We start from the raw sequence: 21,208 nt of genomic DNA on the forward strand, positions 1-21,208 counted from the left end.
TTATGAGTCAGAACTGACTCTATAGCACTTAATGAAAACAACAACAAAATATGAGTTATGGATTGTAAAGAAAGCTCCACTGATCACCTTCAGCTCTCAAATGTGAAAGGAATCAAGTAGGAATGTGTATTGAATTCTTCTAAGGCACTGAGTTACTTATAATGGGAAAACATGGGGAACAAACAAACAATAAAATAAAAAAGGAAAAAGGAAACAGAAGCATGGTGTTACCTTTAAAGGTCTTATACAGCACAATGGAAAATCAGATACCAATACATCCTGCTGCGAGTGGAACAAAGACACCTTCTGGAATCATGAAGCCAAGCAAGGGCTTTGGGTGTTCCACATATCACTAACTAGATGTGGCCATTTGCACAACAAATCCTTTTCTTTGGATCTCATTTTCCCGATCTGTAAAATGGGGAGGGAGGTTGAACCAAAAGGCCCCTAAGGGTACTTGTGCTCAGAAACATTGAGCTGGTGTGGTATCCATCAGACCACCAGGATGGAAACTCAGGGGCTCAGTGCTCCTTCTCAGCACCACATGCCATCCCAGTGGCTCACCCTGCCATCTCCACCCATGTCTGGCACACATTGAATCCCCCTCTCCCACAGCCCCTGTGTTCACTCTTACCCAGCCCCGCAGAAGCTCATAGGCGGTGACTCCCAGGGACCACCAATCGACAGGGTACGAGTATCCAGGACCTCCGTCCACATACACCTGGAACACTTCTGGAGCTGCCGATGACAGGACAAAGAACATCATGGGTTTTGCTACAATCCACAGAGACCACCCTTCAGAGAGCCAGGCATGGAGACACAGCTTACAGAGACCACCCCTCAGAAAGTGAGGCATGGAAAGGTACAACTAGCGGGGCCCTGGCTGAGCTGGACTTCTGGGGCTGAGCTCTGAGTTCTAATTAGCACTGGTTGTGTGCAGACTGGACAATGAAAATGGAAGGTCAGTGAAGAATTGATGCATTTGAACTGCGGTGTTGATGGAGAATATTGGATATATACCATGGGCTGCCAGAGGAATGAACAAATCCGTCTTGGAGGAAGTACAGCCAGAATGCTCCCTACAAGTGAGAATAGTGAGACTTCATGTCATGTACTTTGGATATGTTATCAGAAGGTACCAGTCCTAGAAGATGGACATCATGCTTAGTAAAGTGGAGGGTCTGTGGGAAAGAAGACCCTCAAGGATATGGATTGACCCAGTGGCTGAAACAATGGGCTCAAGCACAATGTCTTAGTTGTTGTTGTTGTTGTTAGGTGCCATCCAGTTGGCTCTGACTCATAGTGACCTTGTATAGGATTTCCAAGGAGCAACTGGTGGATTTGAACCACGCACCTTATGTTCAACTGTCCAGAGCTTATCGTACAGTGCCACATCAGGACTCCTTAGTTGTCTAGTGCTACTATAACAACAATACAACAAGTGTGTGGCTTTAGCAAACAGGAATGGAGTCTCTCACAGTTCGGGAGGATTGTTGTTAGGTAACACTGAGTAAGTTCTGACTCGTAGTGATCTTAGGTATGACAGAACGAAACACTGCTGAGTCCTGCGCCAAGTTCACAATCATTACGCTTGAGCCCATTGCTGCTGCCACTATGCCAATCCATCTCATTGGGGGTCTTCTTCTATTTTGCTGACCTTTCAGTTTACCAAACATGACGTCCTTCTCTAGAGATTGCTCCCTCCTGATAACATGTCCAAAATACGACAAATGAAGTCTCTTCATCCTGGCATCTAAGGAGCATTCTGGCTGCTCTTCTTCCAACACAGATTGGTTTGCTCCTCCTACAGTTTATGGTATATTTAATATCCTCCTCCAACACCATAAGTCATATGCATCAATCCTTCTATGGTCTCCTTTATTCACCATCCAACTTTTACATGCATATGAGGTTATTGAAAATGTCATAACTTGAGTCAGGTGCACCTTAGTCTTCAAACTGACATCTTTGCTCTTGAACATTCTAAAGAGGTCTTGACAGCAGATATGCCTAGTGCAATATGTTATTAGATTTCTTGACTGCTACTTCCATGGCCCAGGACCAGGCCATGTTTCATTGTGTTATGCATAGGGTCACTAAGAGTCGGTGTCGATTCGATGGCACCTGACAACAACAACTTCCATGAGTGTTGCTAGTGGATTCCAGCAAAAGGAAGTCTTTGACAACTTCATTCCTTTTCCCATTTATCATGATGATTTTATTGGTCCGGTGGTGAGGATTTTGTTTTCTTTACATTGAGATGCATTCCATACCAAAGGCTATGGTCTCTGATCTTCATCCGTAAGTATTTTAAGTCCTCTTCACTTTCAGCAAGCAAGGTTGTATCATCTGCATATCGCAGGTTGTTAATGAGTCTTCCTCCAATCCTGATGCCACATTCTTTTTCATATAACCCAGCTTCTCAGATTACTAGCTCAGCATACAGATTGAATAATTATGGTGTGAGAATACAACCCTGACACACACCTTTTTTTGATTTTAAACTATTCAGTGTCTCCATATTCTGTTCAAACGGCTGCCCCTTGGTCTATATGCAGTTTCCTCATGAGCACAATTAAGTGTTCCAGAATACTCATTCTTCACAATGTTGTCCATAGCTTGCCTTTGTGTGGTCTGGTAGTCTCTGCTTTCAGCCAAGATCCATCTGATGTCAGCAATGATAACCTTTGCTCCACGTCCTCGTCTGATCTGGTGTGAACCTCTGGCTGTTCCCTGTGAATATACTGTTCAAATATTTTTGAATTATCTTCAGCAAAATTTTACTTGCATGTGATATTAATGATATTGTTCAGTCATTTCTGCATTTTGTTGGGTCACCTCTCTTTGGACTGAGCACTAACATAAATTTCTTCCAATCCGTTGGCCAAGTAGCTAGCTTCTAAATTTCTTGTCATAGATGAGTGAGTGCCTCCAGTGCTGCATCAGTTTGTTGAAAGATTTCTGTCAGTTTGTCAGACTTTGGTGGATTGCATGATGCTATGATGCGGGAAATGATGCTACTGGTATTTTAAATACCAGCAGGATCACCCACTAAGACAGACTAGGAAGAAGGAGAGATTGACTACTTCTGAACATTTAGCCACTGGGCATGTAGAAGGCTGAATTCAGGGTGCTAGTTCAGAGACAACATGGAGAAATGTTGTCCTGGTGTGGCATTGTGGGTTAATGCACTGGACTGCAAAGTTAGTTTGAATCACAAGGTGGGCAGTTCAAGCTCACCAGCTGTTCCTCAGAAACCCTCTCCAGGGTTGCTGTGAGTCGGAACTAACTTGATCACCCTGAACAACACAACAACCCTTTCTTGTTCCAGGCACTATTCTGGTCATTGTATACATATAAACTCATACAACCCTCACAATAAAATATCAAGAGCGACGTAATAGAGTTTTACAGATGAAGAACTGAAGGCAAGTGAGTCCAACTGATTTGGCAGGTCACAGCTGGTAAATGGCGGAACTAAGACTGGAAGCTCAGGGCCCTGGCTCTCTGGCTGGTCTTCCGTGTACTGCAGCTGGAAGGATTTGATTCTCTGTCACCTGTGTTCCCTCTGTGCCTTGTCGGGGGTGGGGGGGCTTCATGTCTGATGCCTATTCATCTCCCCAGCATCTTCCTCCTCACTACCTGTTTTGAGCATGAACATTGCAATAACACTAATGACCATCAGCGCTCCATCCAGATATGTATGGTTTGGAGCTAACTACAAGGTTGGTGATTTGAATGCACACAGTGGCTCTCGGGGAGGACGGACCAGGTGCCCCCATGAAGACGCCAGCCTAGAAAACCCTAAGGGGCGGTTTGACTCTGTCACGTGAAATTGCTATGGGTTGAAAATGGACTCAACGTTACTCAGCTAGCCAGCTCCTATTCATCCCTCAGGAAGAATCACACAATGCGGCCATGAGGACATCTGAATATTTTGGAATGCTTACGTGCCTCCACATACTCTTCTAAGTCTTTTGCTTTGAGGCTGACTTTAGGGTGGTCATGTGTTTCAGTTAGAATGGGTAGTGCCAGTTTACGGGTATTGTCTTAATGTAATTAGGAATACGTCTCCCTTTTACTCTGATTATTTTGGAGCTGTTTCTCCTCATTTTGAGTTGTACCCCATCAGCAAATGAAGGTCCCGAAGGGTTTACTCTGTTCACGTCATGCTGGTCAACTCTGCTTTGAGGAGGCAGCTCTTCCCCAGTTGTATTTTGAGTGCCTGCCAACCTGAGGGGCTGTATTTAACAATATTCTGGTGCTTTTCATCATGTTTCAATATTCAATATTCTGGCGCTCACAGTGTTTGCCATTTTCAGGGGCTAAACATTCAGGAGTAGTCCACCACTCCTTCTCCCTAGTCCGTCATAGTGTGGATGCTCAGCTGAAACCTGTCCCTCGTAGGTGAGCCTGCTGCTATTTACAATATCAGGGGCATAGCTTTCCAGCATTGCAGCAACTTGCAAGTCCACACAGTCTGACCAAGTGACAGATGTGTGGTGGGTGGGTTCAGCTTCATAACAACATGCAAACCTCCACTGACAGATGGCGGTGGTTGTTTTTGTGATAAAGCAACAGATGAGTGTGGTTGTTTTGTGGTCAAGAATCACACCTGGATTTCAGTGCTCCTTAAATGTTAAAAACCAACCAACCAACCCAAATTGTTGTCTTTGATTTGATCCTGACTCATAGCAACTGTATTGTTGTTGTTGTTGGTAAGTACCGTGGGGTCGGTTCCAACTCATAGTGACCCTGTACAGGGTTTCTGAGGTTATAAATCTTTACGGGAGCAGAAAGCCTCATCTTTCTCCTGTGGAACGGCTGGTAGTTTTGAACTGCTGACCTTGAGGTTAGCAGTCTGATTCGTAACCACTACGCTACCAGAGCTCCTATACGGCAAAGTAAAACTACCCCATGAGCTTTCCATGGCTGTAAATCTTTGGACACTGACTCCAACATCTTTCTCCTGTGGAGCAGTTGGTGGGTTCTAACTGCCAGCCTTTCTGTTAGCATGTGAGTGCCCAACCACTGCACCAGCAGGCCTCCTTTGCCGTCAGTGCTGGGCAGCAGCATCACTAGTGAAGCACTCACCACAACCTCATCCTCCTTTGTCCGGTAACGGGTTTACTTATGTTTCTCCAAAAGATACGTAGAAGTACTAAAGCTTGTCCAACACATATCTCATAGAACCCCTGGTGTGGCCCTTTGGGCTAATGCGCCAGACGGCAAAGCTGTTTGAACTGCAAGATTGGCGGTTCAAACTCACCAGTTGCTCCTCCGAAACTCTATACAGGGTCGCTATGGGTCAGAATTGACTCAACACTTAACAACAACAACAACAACAACAACTAAATCTTGTACATTTGCATGGGGCCTTATTTGGAATTCGGTTATAGAAGATATTATCAGTTAGCATGAGGTCATACCAGAGTAGGTGAGTTCTCATCCCACCTGAGTGATACCATTGTGGAAGACAGAAAGATGCTCAGAGAGAGAGGGATGCAGGTCATGTGAGGATGGAGTGATGCTGAAGCTGAGAGTTAAGCAATGCCTGGGGCTTCCAGAAGCTGAAGGAGACAAGAATGGATCTTCCCCTAGAGCCTTTGCAGGCAATGTGGCTCTGCTGACGTCCTCAATTTGGACTTCTAGTCTCCCAAACTATAAAACATTCCTGTTCTTATAAACCACCCATTATAGTAGCTTCAAAGAGATCCTAAACCAACACATTACTCACAAGTCATTCAGAAATCTGGGGCCATTCTAAACTCTGACCAATGAGGCTACGAATCCTGTGTTGTAGCTTCAGGTCCATGATCCTATCCATCCACAATCAGTGGGTCCCTTCCACACCAGGGACCTTCTCTGCTCATTAAACATCCAGTGAGTGGAGGTAGTCACTGATTACCTAGTCAGTGTGGGCACTGAGCTGTTTGTTCTGCATCCACCTGGCCCCATTGCTGAGCCCGAAGCTTTGCCTTCACCTAAGGGACTTCCTTCCCCGTACCACCATCAGTCTGCTGTCTTCCTCCCCTTTGCCCTGGGGGCTCTGGGAGAGAAGGAATCATTGTCATGTTGCCTGGTTGTCTCCAGGGCCCTGAACAGCTGCTGGCCCGTGCTGAGTCTGACCTGTGCAAAGCTGCGATGCAGACATGTGTGGAGAGTTGCTGTGTGTGTCGAATTGTCCCCGTAAATCCTTGTCATGCCTGGCTGCCCTGCATCCATTTGGAATTCAATGTAGGCATGGCAACTGGCTGATGTGGCCCAGGTGGCCGTGACCAGTTTCAGTGACAAATGTCTGTGGTCTGTGACACTCTTCCTCCTTACACAGATGTCACTTGGGGCTGATGACAGAACATGAACAACCATGGTGTCATAGCTCGTGTGGCACAAATATCTCCACCTTGGTGGTCCCAAATGGCAGAGCTTTGAAGGAAAAGTGTCATACAGGTTCCGAGCTGGAAGGATGGGCATGCGTCACATACATGGACGAATGAGAACAACCACATTTTGCCAGGGCTGTTAAGGATTTTTATGCCTGCTATCTTTCACTCTCTCTTTCTTGTTTTTTAAAACTTTTTAAGTTTTTATTGTGGACTGAGTGATAGTTTATATGGGATAATATTGGCTTTATACCATTGTTTCATTGCAGTGATTACAATCTCCTCTGTGCAGCATCATCAACAGTATTTGCTTCCATTCCCTCTGTTGTTTTGTTTATTGTTTTTGTTGTTGTTGTTGGGGGATTGCTATCTCTTTTCAATAACCTCATGTGCATGCGAAAGCCGAACAGTGAATAAGGAAGATCGTAGAAGAATTGATGCCTTTGAGTTGTGGTGTTGGAGGAGAATACTGAAAGTGCTTGGGCTGCCAAAAGAACCAACAGATCTGTGTTGGAAGAAGTGCAGCCAGAGTGCTCCTTGGAGGCCAAGATGGCCAAACTTTGTCTCTCATACTTTGGACATATTGTCAGGAGGAACCAGTCACTGGAGATGGATATCATGTTTGGTAAGGTGGAGGGTCAGAGAAAAAGAGGAAGACCCCCAATGAGATGGATTGGCCAAGTGGCAGCATCGATGGACTCAAGTGTGGCAACAGTAGTGACATTGGCCCAGGATCGGGTAGTGTTTCGTTCTGCTGTGCATAAGGTCACTATGAGTCAGTATCAACTTGATGGCACCTAACAACAACAACAACAACAACAACATCTCTTTTTAAAGGAGCCCTGGTGGTGCAAAACTTAAGTACTCAGCTGCAACCAAAAGGTTTGTGGTTTGAACCCACCCATTGGACTCTGTGGCAGAAAAGAACTGAAAATCTGCTCTTGTAAAGCTTGTTGGTGTTAGGTGCCATCGAGTCAGTTCTGACCCACAGTGACCCTGTGTACAACAGAAGGAAACACTGCCCAGGCCTGAGCCCATTGTTGCAGCCACTGTGTATGACCATTTGGTTGAGGGTCTTCCTCTTTCTCACTGACCTTCTACTTTACTAAGCATGATGTCCTTCTCTAGTGACTGGTCTCTCTTGATAATATGTCCATGTCCATGAGATTAAGTCCTAAAGATTACAAGCTTGGAAACTCTATAGGAGCAGTTCTACTCCACCTGACAGCGTGGCTATGACTCAGAACCTACTTGAGGGCGCACAGTAACAGAAACATCAACCTTTCTTCAGCTTCCCAGCCATCCAGTGAGAACAATGTTACTTTGATGATCTCCTGGTGTGGCGCTGTAGGATTGTTCATTGCAAGGTTGGTGGTTCAAACCCACCAGCCGCTCCTTGGAAACCTAATGCAGGGTCGCTATGAGTTGGAACTGATGTTGACAATAACAGCAGTGATGGTCTCCAGTTTTCAGATGAGGAATCCAGTGTCTGAGGGCTATTATGAGTTATAGTGCCATCCTCAAAACATAGCCCAAGTCCTAGTTTCTGGTACTTGTGAACATGATTTTATTTAGGAATAGAGTCTTTGCAGTTGGAATTAAGTTAAGAACCTGGGGCTAAGATCACCATGGATCTAAGATGTGTCTCAAATCCAGTGACAGGTGTCCTTATATGACCGTAGAGGGAGATTTGAGAAACAAGATACAGAGAAGTCGTGTAAAGATGGCGTCAGAGATGGGAAATGTGCTGCCACAGCCAAGGGATGCCCAAGAGTCTACCAGAAGCCCGTCTTTGAAGGGAGCACAACCCTCCCAACACCTTAATTCTTGACTACTTGCCTCCAGAACTATTAATTTCTCATGTGAAAATCAACACAAGGGGCTGAAGAATGGGCCCAAGGTTCCCCAGCTGGCATGGAAGAGCTCGGATTAGTGAGTCTTGGTTTTCTGACTCCAAAGTCCTATGCCCTATACTGAGGAGAGAGCTGGAGGCGGAGGGCTGTGTGTGTTAGCTGAGGGTTAGTATCCTGATGCACCTTCCCTTCCTTACTTGTACCACCCCCTAGAGCCCAGCACCAATTAGCTCTGCAGTAGGCACTTGATAAATGCACATCAATTAGCTCTTCCACCCCGGACTCCATAGTGCTGACTCAGTGCATGGCTCACCTATCTCAGAAGCAGACACTCATGGTCCCTCAGGAGAGTGTGCAGAGCAGATTTGAAGGGTCCTTGGAAACCACCATGTTCTTATCTTCCTCCATGTTAAAATGGGCCACCAGTGCCCAAGGGAGGAAGAACGAAAGTCGACTGAGCCACTCCACTTACTGACCGGGGTCAGTTCTAGGAGCTCCCACTATTGTCTCAGTGACATGGTCAGAATTCTAGATGATTCTTTCTTTGTAATGCTTCTTGTACCATCCCTGTCTTTGCTAACAACCTGCTCTTACTCAGATGCTCCTGTTGTTTCATGCTACAGAGTCGATTCTATCTCATAGTGACCTTGTAGGGCAGAGCAGAACTGCCCCACAGCGTGTTCTTCATGAAAGCAGATGGCTTTCTTCTCATGGAGCAGCTGGTGGGTTTGAACCACTGACCTTTCAGTTAGTAGTCAAGCGGTTAACCACCACATCATCAGGACTCCTCTCTTCTCTCCTGGTCTCTTGTGAAAGGAACCCTGGAAGCACGGTGGTTAATTTGCTCTGGGATTTTATTATCAAATTGCAACCAAATTCCTCCCACTATACATATCCTTGGAGTCCTGGTGTGGTGCTGTGGGTTAATGCGCTGGACTGCAAGGTGGGTTTGAACCACAAGGTTGGCTGTTCAAGCTCACCAGTCGCTCCTTGGAAACCCTGCCCAGGGTTGCTATGAGTTAGAACTGACTCAACGGCACTTAACAACAACAACATACATGTTCTCTACCCACTATCCATATCCCAAACCACTCATACATTTTAGGGAGTTGTTAGAATAGCACCTCCACTTCTTGGTACCAAATTCTATATTAGTTACCCTGGGGTACCGTAACAGAAACACCAAACGTGGGTGAGCTTGAAAAACAAGAATTGAATTTTTCCACAGTTCAGGTAGTGAGAAACCAAATCCCGGGTGGAGCTCCAAGAGGAGATAATTTCTTGTCTATATCAGCTTCTAGTAGCTGCCGCGATTCTCGGCATTCCCAGGTTTGTCAATACATCTGTGTGTCTGTCTTCAGATGACCATTGTGGTAATGTAGGTTCTTGTTAAGTGCCATCGAGTCGGTTTCGTCTCATAGCAACCTTAAATAGGGTTTCCAAGGAGTGGCTGGTGGGTTTGAACACACCATCTTGTGGTCAATAGTCCAGTGCTTAGCCAACATTTTATACTTTTTATATCCCAACATCTCTCCATATCCAATGTGTTAAATTTGCTGAGTAGAATCCAAATAAAGCGTATGTATGAAGATGCAGGAAGTCTACAGTACAGGTCAGTGATAAACAGGAAGACCCTGAGGGAGATGGATGGGCACAATGGCTACAACAGTGGGCTCAGAACCTCAAACCTTGTGAGGATGCTGCAGAACCAGGCAGTGATACATTCTGTTGTATATGAGTTGGAAGCAACTGGCCAGTGCCCAACAATAACATCTATCAACCATATAAGCCAAAAGAAACAAAGACGTCATGTTTCCCCCATTAGCATGCGTGCTAGTAGAGATGATTTAAAGTTCAGTGGAACTAACTTTTGAGTTATGTTCTACAACAGTGCCTATTTTCTTCCCTGGTACAATTCTGGACCTATCACAGTCTGGGGGGATGGAGCATATTCCATGGGTACTAGAGAGCCCACAAATGCAGTGGGTGGACTTTGGGTTTTAGGGAGCTCCCCTGCTCCCCAAGCCTGTCCTAGTGGCCTGGAAAGGCCCACCTCACTTCCTCCTAAACAGTCTTTATAAGATCCCAAGTAATTCTTAAATGTAGGTTTTAAATGGAAAGTGATTTTGGATTCCAAGAGACATCACACAACTGGCCCTCCAGAACAACAAGGGCATGGGGTACAATGTGAAGGAAATGCTCTCCTGCCCCCTCCCCCCATGTAAATGCACGTGTGGTGGGATTTGCCACCTTGTGCTAGCCACACAGCATTTACTTCTTCCTTGGCCTAAAAATATGAAAAACATACAATGACCTCTGAAATGATCATTATCAGCCTGCTGATTTCTCTGTGTGAATATTGACCAATGTTTTCCTTGCTGCAGTGAAGTGTGAAATGCTATTCAATGTCAAACCCACAAGCTGACAGGTCTCTGGGATCTCTTCCCACAGGGAATGGCTTCTGTCTTGACTCAAGATGTAGAATTATAGTATTTCAGGTTTGAGGGGTCAATTTGTCTTTTCCTTCCTCCCTTCCATTTTATAGTTGAGACAGTCAAAGCTTATTAGGAGGAGTAGGGTTTGTGCTCAGCTGCTAAACTAAAGGTTAATGGTTCAAACCCACCCAGGAGTGCTGCAGAAGACAAGGCCTGACAATCTCTTTTAGTAAAGATGGCAGCCAAGTAAACCTTATGGAACAGATCTACTTGTAATACATGGGATTCCCATGCATTGGAATCAACTTGATGGCATCCAATACCAACACAATGATTTCTGGCTCAGGACGGGGTAAGACCCGGGTCTCTTGCCCCCTGATTTTCTTCATGGCTGGATGGACCAGCAAGATGGACAATTTGGTGCTATCAGCGGCCTCTTGACACCTCCACCCAGAGTCCCTGTGGGCCCCACATACACAACCTGTCCAAGACGCAACCTGCCCAGGCCAAATTATCATAGTCTTTCCTGAGATGGTTCATGTTCTGTGTCAACCTGACTGGGCTGTGATTCTCAGTGATTTGGCAGATACTGGATTGCTTGCTCTTCCTTAATCTAATCACTCTCCCTGATGTGATCTGATGTGAGCAGCCAATCAGTTGAAAGGGGAGTTTCCTTAGGGGTGTGGCCTTTCTCCAGTAAATAAATGGATGTTCTGACAAACATCATTTCTCTCTCTCAACCCTGCACCTTTCTCATTGCCTGACCTCTGGTTCATTCCATGTAAGCCTGAAGAGGTCTCCAGCCTGCTGCCTGACATGTAGAGTTTGCATTCACCAGTCCCTATAACCCCATGAACCAACAGAGGTCTCCAGCTTGCTGCCTGACCCACAGTTACTCAATCCATTTTCTTACAATTGCATGAACCATTTCCTTGAAGTAAATCTTTCTCTCTCCCTTTCTCTCTCTCTCTCTAGGATTGGAAGAAGACTCACTGACAACTTGTAATATTCAGATGACACAACCTTGCTTCCTGAAAGAGCAAAGGACTTGAAGCACTTACTGAAAAAGATCAAAGATTACAGCCTTCTGTATGGATTACAACTCAATGTAAAGAAAATTTAAAAATCCTCACAATGGGACCAGTAAACACTGTGACAGAGAAAAGACTGAAATTGTCAAGGATTTCATGTTACTTGGATCCACAATCAGTACTCCTGAAAGCAGTCATCAAGAAATCAAATGATGTATTGCATTAAGCAAGTCTGATACAAAACACTCTTTGTTCAAGAGCAAAGATGTCAGTTTGAGGACTAAAGCGTGCCTGATCCGAACCGTGGTATTTCGATCATCTCATATGCATGTGAGAGCTGGTTAATGAACAAGAAAGAAGGGAGAATTGATGTATTTGAATTATAGTGCTGGAGAAGAATATTGAGTATGGACTGCCAGAAGAATAAACAAATCTGTGTTGGAAGACATACAATCAGAAGGCTTCTTAGAAGCAAGATGGAGAGACTTTGTCTCACGTGCTTTGGACATGCTATCAGGATGGACCAGTCCCTGGAGAAGGACATTATGCTCAGTAAAGTAGAGGGTTAGTGAAAAATAGGAAGACTTTCAACTAGTAACTGCAACAATGCGCTCAAATGTGGCAATGATTGTGAACATGGCAGGGATCGGGGCAGTGTTTCACTCTGTTGTACACAAAGGTGGCTAGGAGTTGGAACCAACTCTATGGTGCCTATTAACAAGATATATGTTTGAGATTTACATGCACATTTTGTTGGTTTTGCTCCTCTAGAAAACTCAGACTAAAGCTCCTCCCAGACTGCTCTTCTCTGGGTTCTCAATTTCAGCTGGTAGTCCTCTTAGTTTAGAAGTTAGCTTGTATTCTACCTTCGCCTTCAGACCTTACTTTGATCATTTGACTGGCCCCCTATGCCTTGTCTTTTTTCCCTTCTAGAAGCTTCTCGAGTGTAGGTTGACAGAAAAGGTCATCAGTTTTACAGTCAACAAATCATACACTCATTCTACTTCCTCCCTATGTTTTTTATTTCCATTCCTTCTTCTTTTCCAAAGTTTCTGAATTTTATCCCGGGATAAGCGCTGCCCTTTTGATGGCTAATCATTGACCATTTCATGGTGTGTGTACCTCACTAGTGTTGCCTCCCCCGCCCCCATACACCTATCTATTCCTTGGATGAAAATTGAACCATGGAAGTGAGCTCACTTCCAGACCTGAAGGGTGACCAAGGGCCGTAGTTTTGGGGTCTCATCAGTATCTGATCAGTAAGCCTGATCTCCTTTTTATAATTTTGAGTTTTGTTCCACATTTTTTCTCACTCTCTCCATGACCTTCTAATGTGATCCCTTGGGAACAGTTGTGAGTAGTAGCCAGGTGCCATCTAGTGCTTTTGGTCTCAGAGTTGGCTTCCAGAAGTTTCTTGATTCAATACCTTCCTATTTCTCCTCCACCTTCTTCATCTCTGCCTGGACTCATGCTAGTCTCTTACCTGTCTGCCTGCTTTCAGCCTGGTATCCTTTAATTCCTGTCCTTAAGAGGCCCTTTAAGGTCAGGGAGAGCACAGAGAGGAGAACTTAGGGATGTGAACTCAGTAGCTATTCAGACCTCAGCTCCTGGGCTTACTGGTAGAATGGTCATAGGTGAGCTACTGAAGTCTTATTTGCACCTCAATTTCCTCATCTCAAAGGAAAAAAAATATCTGCTGCACAATTTTATTGTGAAGAGAAAGATGAAGTCATGCCTTATTGCAGTGGCTGGCACACAGAAAGTACTCAGAAGGCCCCATCTCTATCATTGCTGCTAGCATGATTTACATGGTCAAACCACAGGCTTAAAAACATCCCGAGTCATCTATTTACTATAAAGTTCAAATTCCCTAGCATACAAGCTGCCTAAAAACAGGTCCCAATCTTCCTTATAGCTTCGAATTCAGCCACCGTCCTTACCACACCTGTTGCACCTGCAAATGAATGTTACTGCTAAATTGGCTTTAGTTGCTGTCAAGTTGATTCCAAGTCATGCCAACCCCATGTATGCAACATAGAACTGCTCCATCAGGTTTTCCAGGCTGTGGCATTTCAGAAGCAGAACGCCAAACTTATCCTTCAAAGCACCTCTAAGGTGTATTCCACCTGCCAACCTTTGGCCTAGTCATTGAGCACTTAAGTCTTTGAGTCACCCAGAAACTCCTTCCAAAATATGTTGTTGCAATTGTAAAGTGCTGTTGAATCAGCTCTGACCCATGGTGACCCTGTATAGGGTTTCCGAGGAGCCACTGGTGAGCTTGAACCACCGACCCTGCGGTTCAAACCGACATTGCAGTCCGGCACACTAACCCACAGCACCACACCAGGACTCTGTTCCAAAATACAGGACAGTTTTTAATTTGTTTATTTAACTTCTATGGCTAGTCTGAGAAACCTCATCCTGGTTTTCATAGTCACAAACTCCTACTCCTACTTCAAGACCCAGATCAAATTATACCCCTCCTTTGGAATGTTCATCAAGTCCCATGCTCTTCTCCTTTCCATTCTTCAGGCCAAGCTCACTTATCTGTGTTCTAGACTCCCAACAAACCCCGGTCTGTTCTCTTGAAGCTCTTACCATGCGGTGTTTTAATTAGTGGTAGTATACACGCCTGCTTTCCCCATTGGGCTGTGAGATCTTCTGGGCGAACATGTTTCTAGGTCAGCTCCAGATCCTCATTAGCATGAAGTTGTTCTAGTAGTAGATATTTAACGCATCAGCATTGGCGTGACAAAGAGGCTGAAGCAAGCACAGAGCCCAGACTTCATAGCTAACTGGTGCCCTACCTTGGCAGTCTGCTTATCATTGGGAAACAGAGCCCCAATTGCACAGAGGACTGCTCATCCAAAGGTCATCAGTTGAAACCCACCAATCACTGTGTGAGAAAGCTGAGGCAGTCTGCTTCCAGAAAGACTTACAGCTTGGACACCCTGTGGGGAGGTTCTCCTCTGTCCCACAGGATCCCTCAGGGTTGCAATCAATGTGAAGGCAGTGAGCTTGGTGTTTTTTGGTGTCACTGGGCAAGCATGGAACCTCTGAGCAAGTCTTAGAGTCCATGGAATAATAATAATAGTAACAGCCTTTACTTCATAATGAGATACCACATGTAAAGTATTTAGTATGTCACAACAGATGTGAGCCAGATTTCCATTATATTAATTCATTAGTGAATGAGCCATGAAAGGCACATGTTGTACATGTTTATTGAATAATTCATGAGCCTAACGTCGCTCCTTGTATTAAGGCGTGCTGAAAAAACCTGTGGGAAGCAGAGATACAAAATGTACCTGCCTTTCAAGCCCTTGGGGGTAATTTCTATTTCTTTGGCACCCTGGCTAGCCAGATGGACTCAGGTGTCACCCACTTACATATTAATTTGACATAAAATGAAATTGCTGTATCTTTCTGATACCATCTCTCTTCCTGGGGTTGCTAACAGCACTTAACAGCTATAGCAGCAGCGTCCAAAGCAACAGAACACGGGTTTTGCTTCATTACTGTGTGCCAAGAGTCCACTGGCCATCAGGGCTTTTGCATATCAGTACAGAAAGAAGAGGAGAAAGGGGACGTTCATTTGGCTAATGAGAAAATACTGTTTTCTCTTTTATTCTTTCTCATCAGCCCAATGAGAAAGTTCTAATGAGGTGCAGAGACGACTGTACTACGAAAGGCGCTTACATTACATCACATTCGATGTAAGATGATCCCATTAGATCCTCCCCACAGGGATGGGGGTTAGGAACCCGCCACATATTTGGAGGGGACATGATTCCATTCAAAGCAGAAATGAAGGCAGCAGCCAAAAATCTTGCCCCCGTGTTCATACAACGAGCCTTTTACGTGCATCATGTTGGGACAGGAGAACTGATCCAGGTCATCTGGAAGCTCACAACTGGAACAACTGGACACCTTTCTGATTTTTACCTAGAACCATTCCTATACTCCTGGCTAACCCGGCCCGGGTGCTTTCCTGTTACTCATCAGGGTCACACATGAAGTTGGGTCTCTCAGACAGAGCAGTCACCTGCATTGAACCTTCACTGGCTCCCTATCCCTTTGCCATGGCCTTCAAGGTCCTCATGCTTTGGCTCATCTCTCTCCTCCCTCCCCACCTCCTCATGTTTTATAAGCTATTGTCACTCCCATCGTCACTGAGTTGATTCTGACTCATTGTAACCACACTACAGGGGACAGTAGAGCTGCCCCATTAATTTTCAAGACTGTAAATCTTCATGGGAGCAGAAAGCCTCAACTTTCTCTATCAGAGCAGCTGGTGGGCTTGAACCCTAACCTTAAGGTTAGCAGATCAGTGCTTATCCTCCAGCACCACCAGGACTCAGGTCTAGGGTCTCCTGACAGGTGTGACAGGTGATGTGCTCCTTAACTGCTCAGAGCCTTTGCATTGGCTGTTCCCTCTGTAGGAAACGACCGCTCCCTGTTCTCCCCCAGAAGGTAAACTCTACTCATGCCCAGTGTCTACCTGAGACTGCTACCCTGCTCTAGCCACCTCCTCTTCACCTGTTTGTGAAGGAGGGATACTCACCCTAGGACTCTGAGGATGGCTAAGGATTGACGAGATGCTCCCATAGATTAGTCACCTGAATGCCAGACTGCAAAGTCGTCTGAACTGCAAGGTCGGTGGTTCAAGCTCACCAGCTGCTCCTTGGAAACCCTATACAGGGTCACTATGGGTCAGAATTGACTCAACGACACCTAATAACAACACCACCAACTCACACCTGAGAAAGGAGGACATAACACAGCACACAAAGCCACACTCAGGAGCTGTGGCAGCCGGCTTTGTAGTAACAAGAGGGTGTTATACCCCTGATTCCCTCAGAAGGATGGAACTGACTGGTTTGGATAATTCTGTGGCCAGCAGGGACTTCAAACCCACTACTTATCACTGTGCCTGGTCTCTGGATAAGGAGAGTAGTTGGATTAGGGGAATTTCATCCATGGGAACACAGTCAATCTGTTACCGTATCCTTGATTCCGACTTTAGTGACCCTAAAGGAGAGAGAAGACTCGCTCCCTAGGGTTTCTGAGGCTGTAATCTTTATGGAAGCAGAATGCCCCATCTTTGCTCCACATGGTGGCTGATGGACTTGAACCACTGGCCTTTGGTTAGCAGCCAAGTGCTTAACCACTGCACCACCAGGACTCAATGGGTTCTGGGAAACTGCAGGCAAGCTGTTCAAGGATGCCAGATGTCAAGGCACATAGAATGCGGGGCCTTAATTTAGGGCGTGGTGGCTCCATATGGTAAGCACTGGACTGTGAACCATGGGGTCTGGGGTTTGAGCCCACCAGCTGCTCCGTGGGAGAAAGATAAGGCTTTCTGTTCCTGTGAAGATTTGAAGCCTCGGAAACCCCATACGGGGTCACTATGAACTAGAACTGAGTCAAAGGCACTTAACAACAACAACAACCACTTCAACAGGGTCCTGGTGGCACAGTGGGTTAAACATTGGGCTGCTAACCAAAAAGGTCAGCAGTTTGAATCTACCTGCTGCTCTGTGGGAGAAATATGAATTAATCTGTTTCCAAAAAAATTGACTGTCTCAGAAACTCTTGGGAGCTGTTCTACTCTTTCGGAATCAACTCAATGGTACTAGGCTTGTGTCTGAACATGTTTCTTCTTCATGGTGCATGACCTCTCTGACACCCCCTCTGTCCCTCTCGACGGTGAGCTCCCGGTGACCAGAAGGTAGCACCAGAGCCCCACTTGGAGCCCGGCACCTCTAACCACTTCATATGTTTGCTGAATGAATGCTTGGCTCTGTATCACATCTCAGATTAATAAACTCCAAAGCCCTGGGCAACTGCTGGACCATTTCTGCTTTCTGATCTGGAACATTTCAGAGAATTTTCTTCCTCCGATTGTGGATTCCATCTGTTCTTTTAATTAATAAAAGTTCAGCTTCATGCAAATGTTTCTCTGAGGGATCATCCTTGATGAGCAACCTTTGGGGTCTTTTGCTTATCAGCTGCCTCCTGAGTTGGTGATAGGAATATTCTGGGAACTTGCTATTGGGCCTTTGAACTCAATAACTCCAGCCATGAAAATCAACAAGGTGGCCACTTGACATTTGAAATTTACAGTCCTGGGAAATTTAGGATTTATCTTTACTGAGTGAGTTCTCCCCAAGTCCCGTCTTCCTGAACTGACTCACACTGCCTGGTACTGCTATCCCCCTACAGTTTCTGAAAGTACCTCCAATTGGTAAATCAGATGTACCCTTTCAATCCCATACAACTCTCCTGTGCATTAGTTCATTAATTCAGACCTGAAACTGCTCTAATTAGGATACCAGAAGCCCTGGACCCTGTACCAATCAGGGACACTCAATATTTATCTGAGCAATACTAAGTTAGGACACAGGAGCTCACTGTCAGAAAAGGCCAGCTTGGTTTTTAGAGACAAAAACATGGGCTTTGGATACAGACAGACTTAGGTTCAAATGATGGCTCCTTCATGTACGAGCCTTGTGCCCCTGGACAGGTTAATTAACCTGTGGGTCTCTGGTTCTGCGTGTGAAATGAGAAGCAGAAACTCCATGTGGTCACTGTGAGGTTGCAGGTGATGGTAGGTATGTGGTGAGGTCACAAGGTGAAGACTGACCAGCTGGGTCATCACTGGTCTGCTTCCTTAGAGGTTAAGATTCAGGACAAAGCTTTCTAAGACTATCAGTGGGGAGCTGGGGGATGAGGTCAGGAAGGTCTAAATGGAGCCTCTGAGGAGATAGCCAGCAATTTTTTGCCTCGTTCCATAGCAGGGGCGAAAACACTAGTGTGGCTGAGAAAGAGACCCTGGGGTAGTCAGAACTGATGGAAACTGCCTTGACCTACAGTGGTATAGGATCTACATTGTCGCCACACTAGGACTCCGATAATTCATGCAGACATTAAGAATATGTCTATTATGATGCTGTGGATTAATGCACTAGATTGTAAAGTTGGCTTGAATTGCAAGGTCGGAGGTTGAAGCTCACCAGCTCCTCCTCAGAAACCATGTAAAGGGTCGCTATGGGTAGGAATCGACTTGACGACATTTAACAACAGCAACAACGATGATTATCTTACAGTCCAGGAACAGAGGACCCTAGGACCATCAAGGGAGAAGAGCATGAGCAGAATGTGGGATCCTAACCAGGGAAGTAGCGACACCAGAGTCGGAGGCAAAGGTGATAGCATGGAGAGATAGAGCAGCTGAGAACTCTAGACTCATGGAAGGAGAAAGGCTGTGTGCTGGTGGGCAAGAGACTAGTTTGCAAAATGTGTCCTTTGGTTGCTTAAATGTTTATATATTCTTCTGTGTCTTTGTGTACGTGAGAAAAGAGGATTGTACTCATTACAGTGAAATAAGCTTTGATTGGTTGAGTGCAAAACTCATGTTCTGCCATGTAGACTATCACTCAATTCACAATAAAAGATTTAAAAAAAGAAAATGATCTTAAAACATTTTAAACTACATATTGAAAGATCATGGTGTACCTAAGAATGTAGACCCAAGATGACTAAGACCAACATATACTCTGGCAAAACCACTGGACCAGGGTGTTCTGACTGAGTAGAAGTTCTCCAGAAGTTCCTTAGGAAGAGAGGAACTTCTCAGTAGTTTGAGAATGGTCCAGAGGTTCCAGAAAGCATAGCACATGCTGGGAACAGGTGGAGCCTGAGCTGGAGATGGAAGGTGGGTGTTGGAGCTGAGGCAGGCAAAGCATGAACGAAAGAGTGTAGTCCTGGGCATGGTACACAAGGGTCTGGACCACTCACCCATGTAAGGCTTAGTCCCAGCCATGGAGGAAGCCTTTTCTGCGCCTTTCACAACGGTGGCTATGTTGAAGTCCGTAATGTGAACATGTCCTGAAAATACAAAAACAAAAAATCCAGTGAGCAAGGGCTGCCGGCAGCTGGATCCATTCCTTCTTGAATTTAAAGTCACGGTGTTCAAGGTCAGTGCAGGAAGAAAATATATTACCACTTAATTTAATATTTTATCTGATGGTTTTAAAGGTCTATTTTGTGTGAATATCTTATAATGTAGATTAGTTTGACAGGATGTGTATATTATTTATAAATAAACAAACAGACTAGGGAGACACCATGGAAGAAGACTCTCAATGTGGTGATGGGACTCACACATTGTTCATTTTTGACTGTGAGGATGGTGGGTCCAACACTGGGCAGCGTTGTGTTCTGTTGTACATAGGGTTTCATTTTACTCAGATCCACAATCAGCACTCATGGAAGCAGCAGGCAGGAAATCTAATGATGTTATACATTAGGCAAATCTGCTGCACCATACCTCTTTTAAAGTATTCAAGAGCAAAGGACTAAGGTGCACCTGACCCAAGTCTTGATATTTTCAGTAACCTCATATGCATGCATTGACTACATTTGTGCAAAGAGGCGGTGGAAAAGCTCCAAATAATCAACTAAAACAAGGCTGGGGCAGATTGTGGAACAGACCATCAACTGATCATATGCAAATTCAGACTGATGTGGAAGAAAATTAAAACAAGTCCACAAGAGCCAAAATATGACCTTGAATGTACTCCACCTGAATTTAGAGATCATCTGAAGAACAGATTTGATACGTTAGACACTGAAGACCGAAGACCAGAAGAGTTGTGGGATAACATCAAGAACATCATACATGAAGAAAACAAAAAGTTATTAAGAAGACAAGAAAGAAGGAAAGGATCAACATGGATGTCAGAAAAGACACTGAAACTTGCTCTCCAGCATAGAGATACTAAAGCAAATGGAAGAAATGAGAGGTCCAAGAGCTGAACAGAAAATTTCAAAGGTCAGCTCGAGAAGACAAAGTCAAATATTACAATGAAATGTGCAAAGATCTAGAGTTAGAAAACCAAAAGGGAAGAACACGCTCAGCATTTCTCAAGCAGGGGGAACTGAAGAAAAAGTTCAGCCCTCGACTTTCGTTATTGAAAGATTCTCTGGGAAAATTATTGAATGATGCAGAAAGCATCAAAAGAAGATGGAAAGAATACACAGCGTTACTGTACCAAAAGGCAATGGTTGATGTTCAACCATTTCAAGAGGTAGCATATGATTAAAAGCCAATGATCCTGAAGGAAGAAGCTCAAGGGGAATTGAAGGAATTGGCAAAGCACAAGGCACAGGGAATTGATGGAATATATATTAAAATCTTTCAAGGAAGTGAGGTGGGACTCATCTATGCCAAGAAATTTGGAAGACAACTATCTGGCCAACTGATTGGGAGAGATCCGTATTTGTGCCCATTCCAAAGAAAGGCGACCCAACAAAATGAGGAAATCATTGGACAATCTCTTTGATATCCCATGAAAATAAAGTTTCACTAAAGGTAATACAGAAATGGTTGGAAGTATACATTGACAGAGAACTTCCAGAGATTCAAGTTTGATTCAGAAGAGGATGTGGAACAAGGGATATCATTGCTGATGTCTGATGGATCTTGGCTGAAAGCAGAGCGC

General features: G+C 44.9%; 1 protein-coding gene across 1 annotated transcript in view; it reads right to left on the minus strand.

Annotated features, from left to right (window-relative positions):
* Positions 1 to 21,208, minus strand: part of STK32B (serine/threonine kinase 32B) — a 350,856-nt gene that overhangs the window by 39,528 nt on the left and 290,120 nt on the right. The window contains exons 5-6 of the mRNA XM_006874118.1: positions 19,503 to 19,592; positions 635 to 738 (exon numbers count right to left, since the gene is read on the minus strand). Coding sequence (XP_006874180.1) covers positions 635 to 738; positions 19,503 to 19,592 — 194 coding nt within the window. The remainder of the gene's footprint in view (positions 1 to 634; positions 739 to 19,502; positions 19,593 to 21,208) is intronic.

This window comes from Chrysochloris asiatica, unplaced genomic scaffold (genome assembly GCF_000296735.1).
Source record: "Chrysochloris asiatica unplaced genomic scaffold, ChrAsi1.0 scaffold00262, whole genome shotgun sequence".
Taxonomy (NCBI): Eukaryota; Metazoa; Chordata; class Mammalia; order Afrosoricida; family Chrysochloridae; genus Chrysochloris; species Chrysochloris asiatica.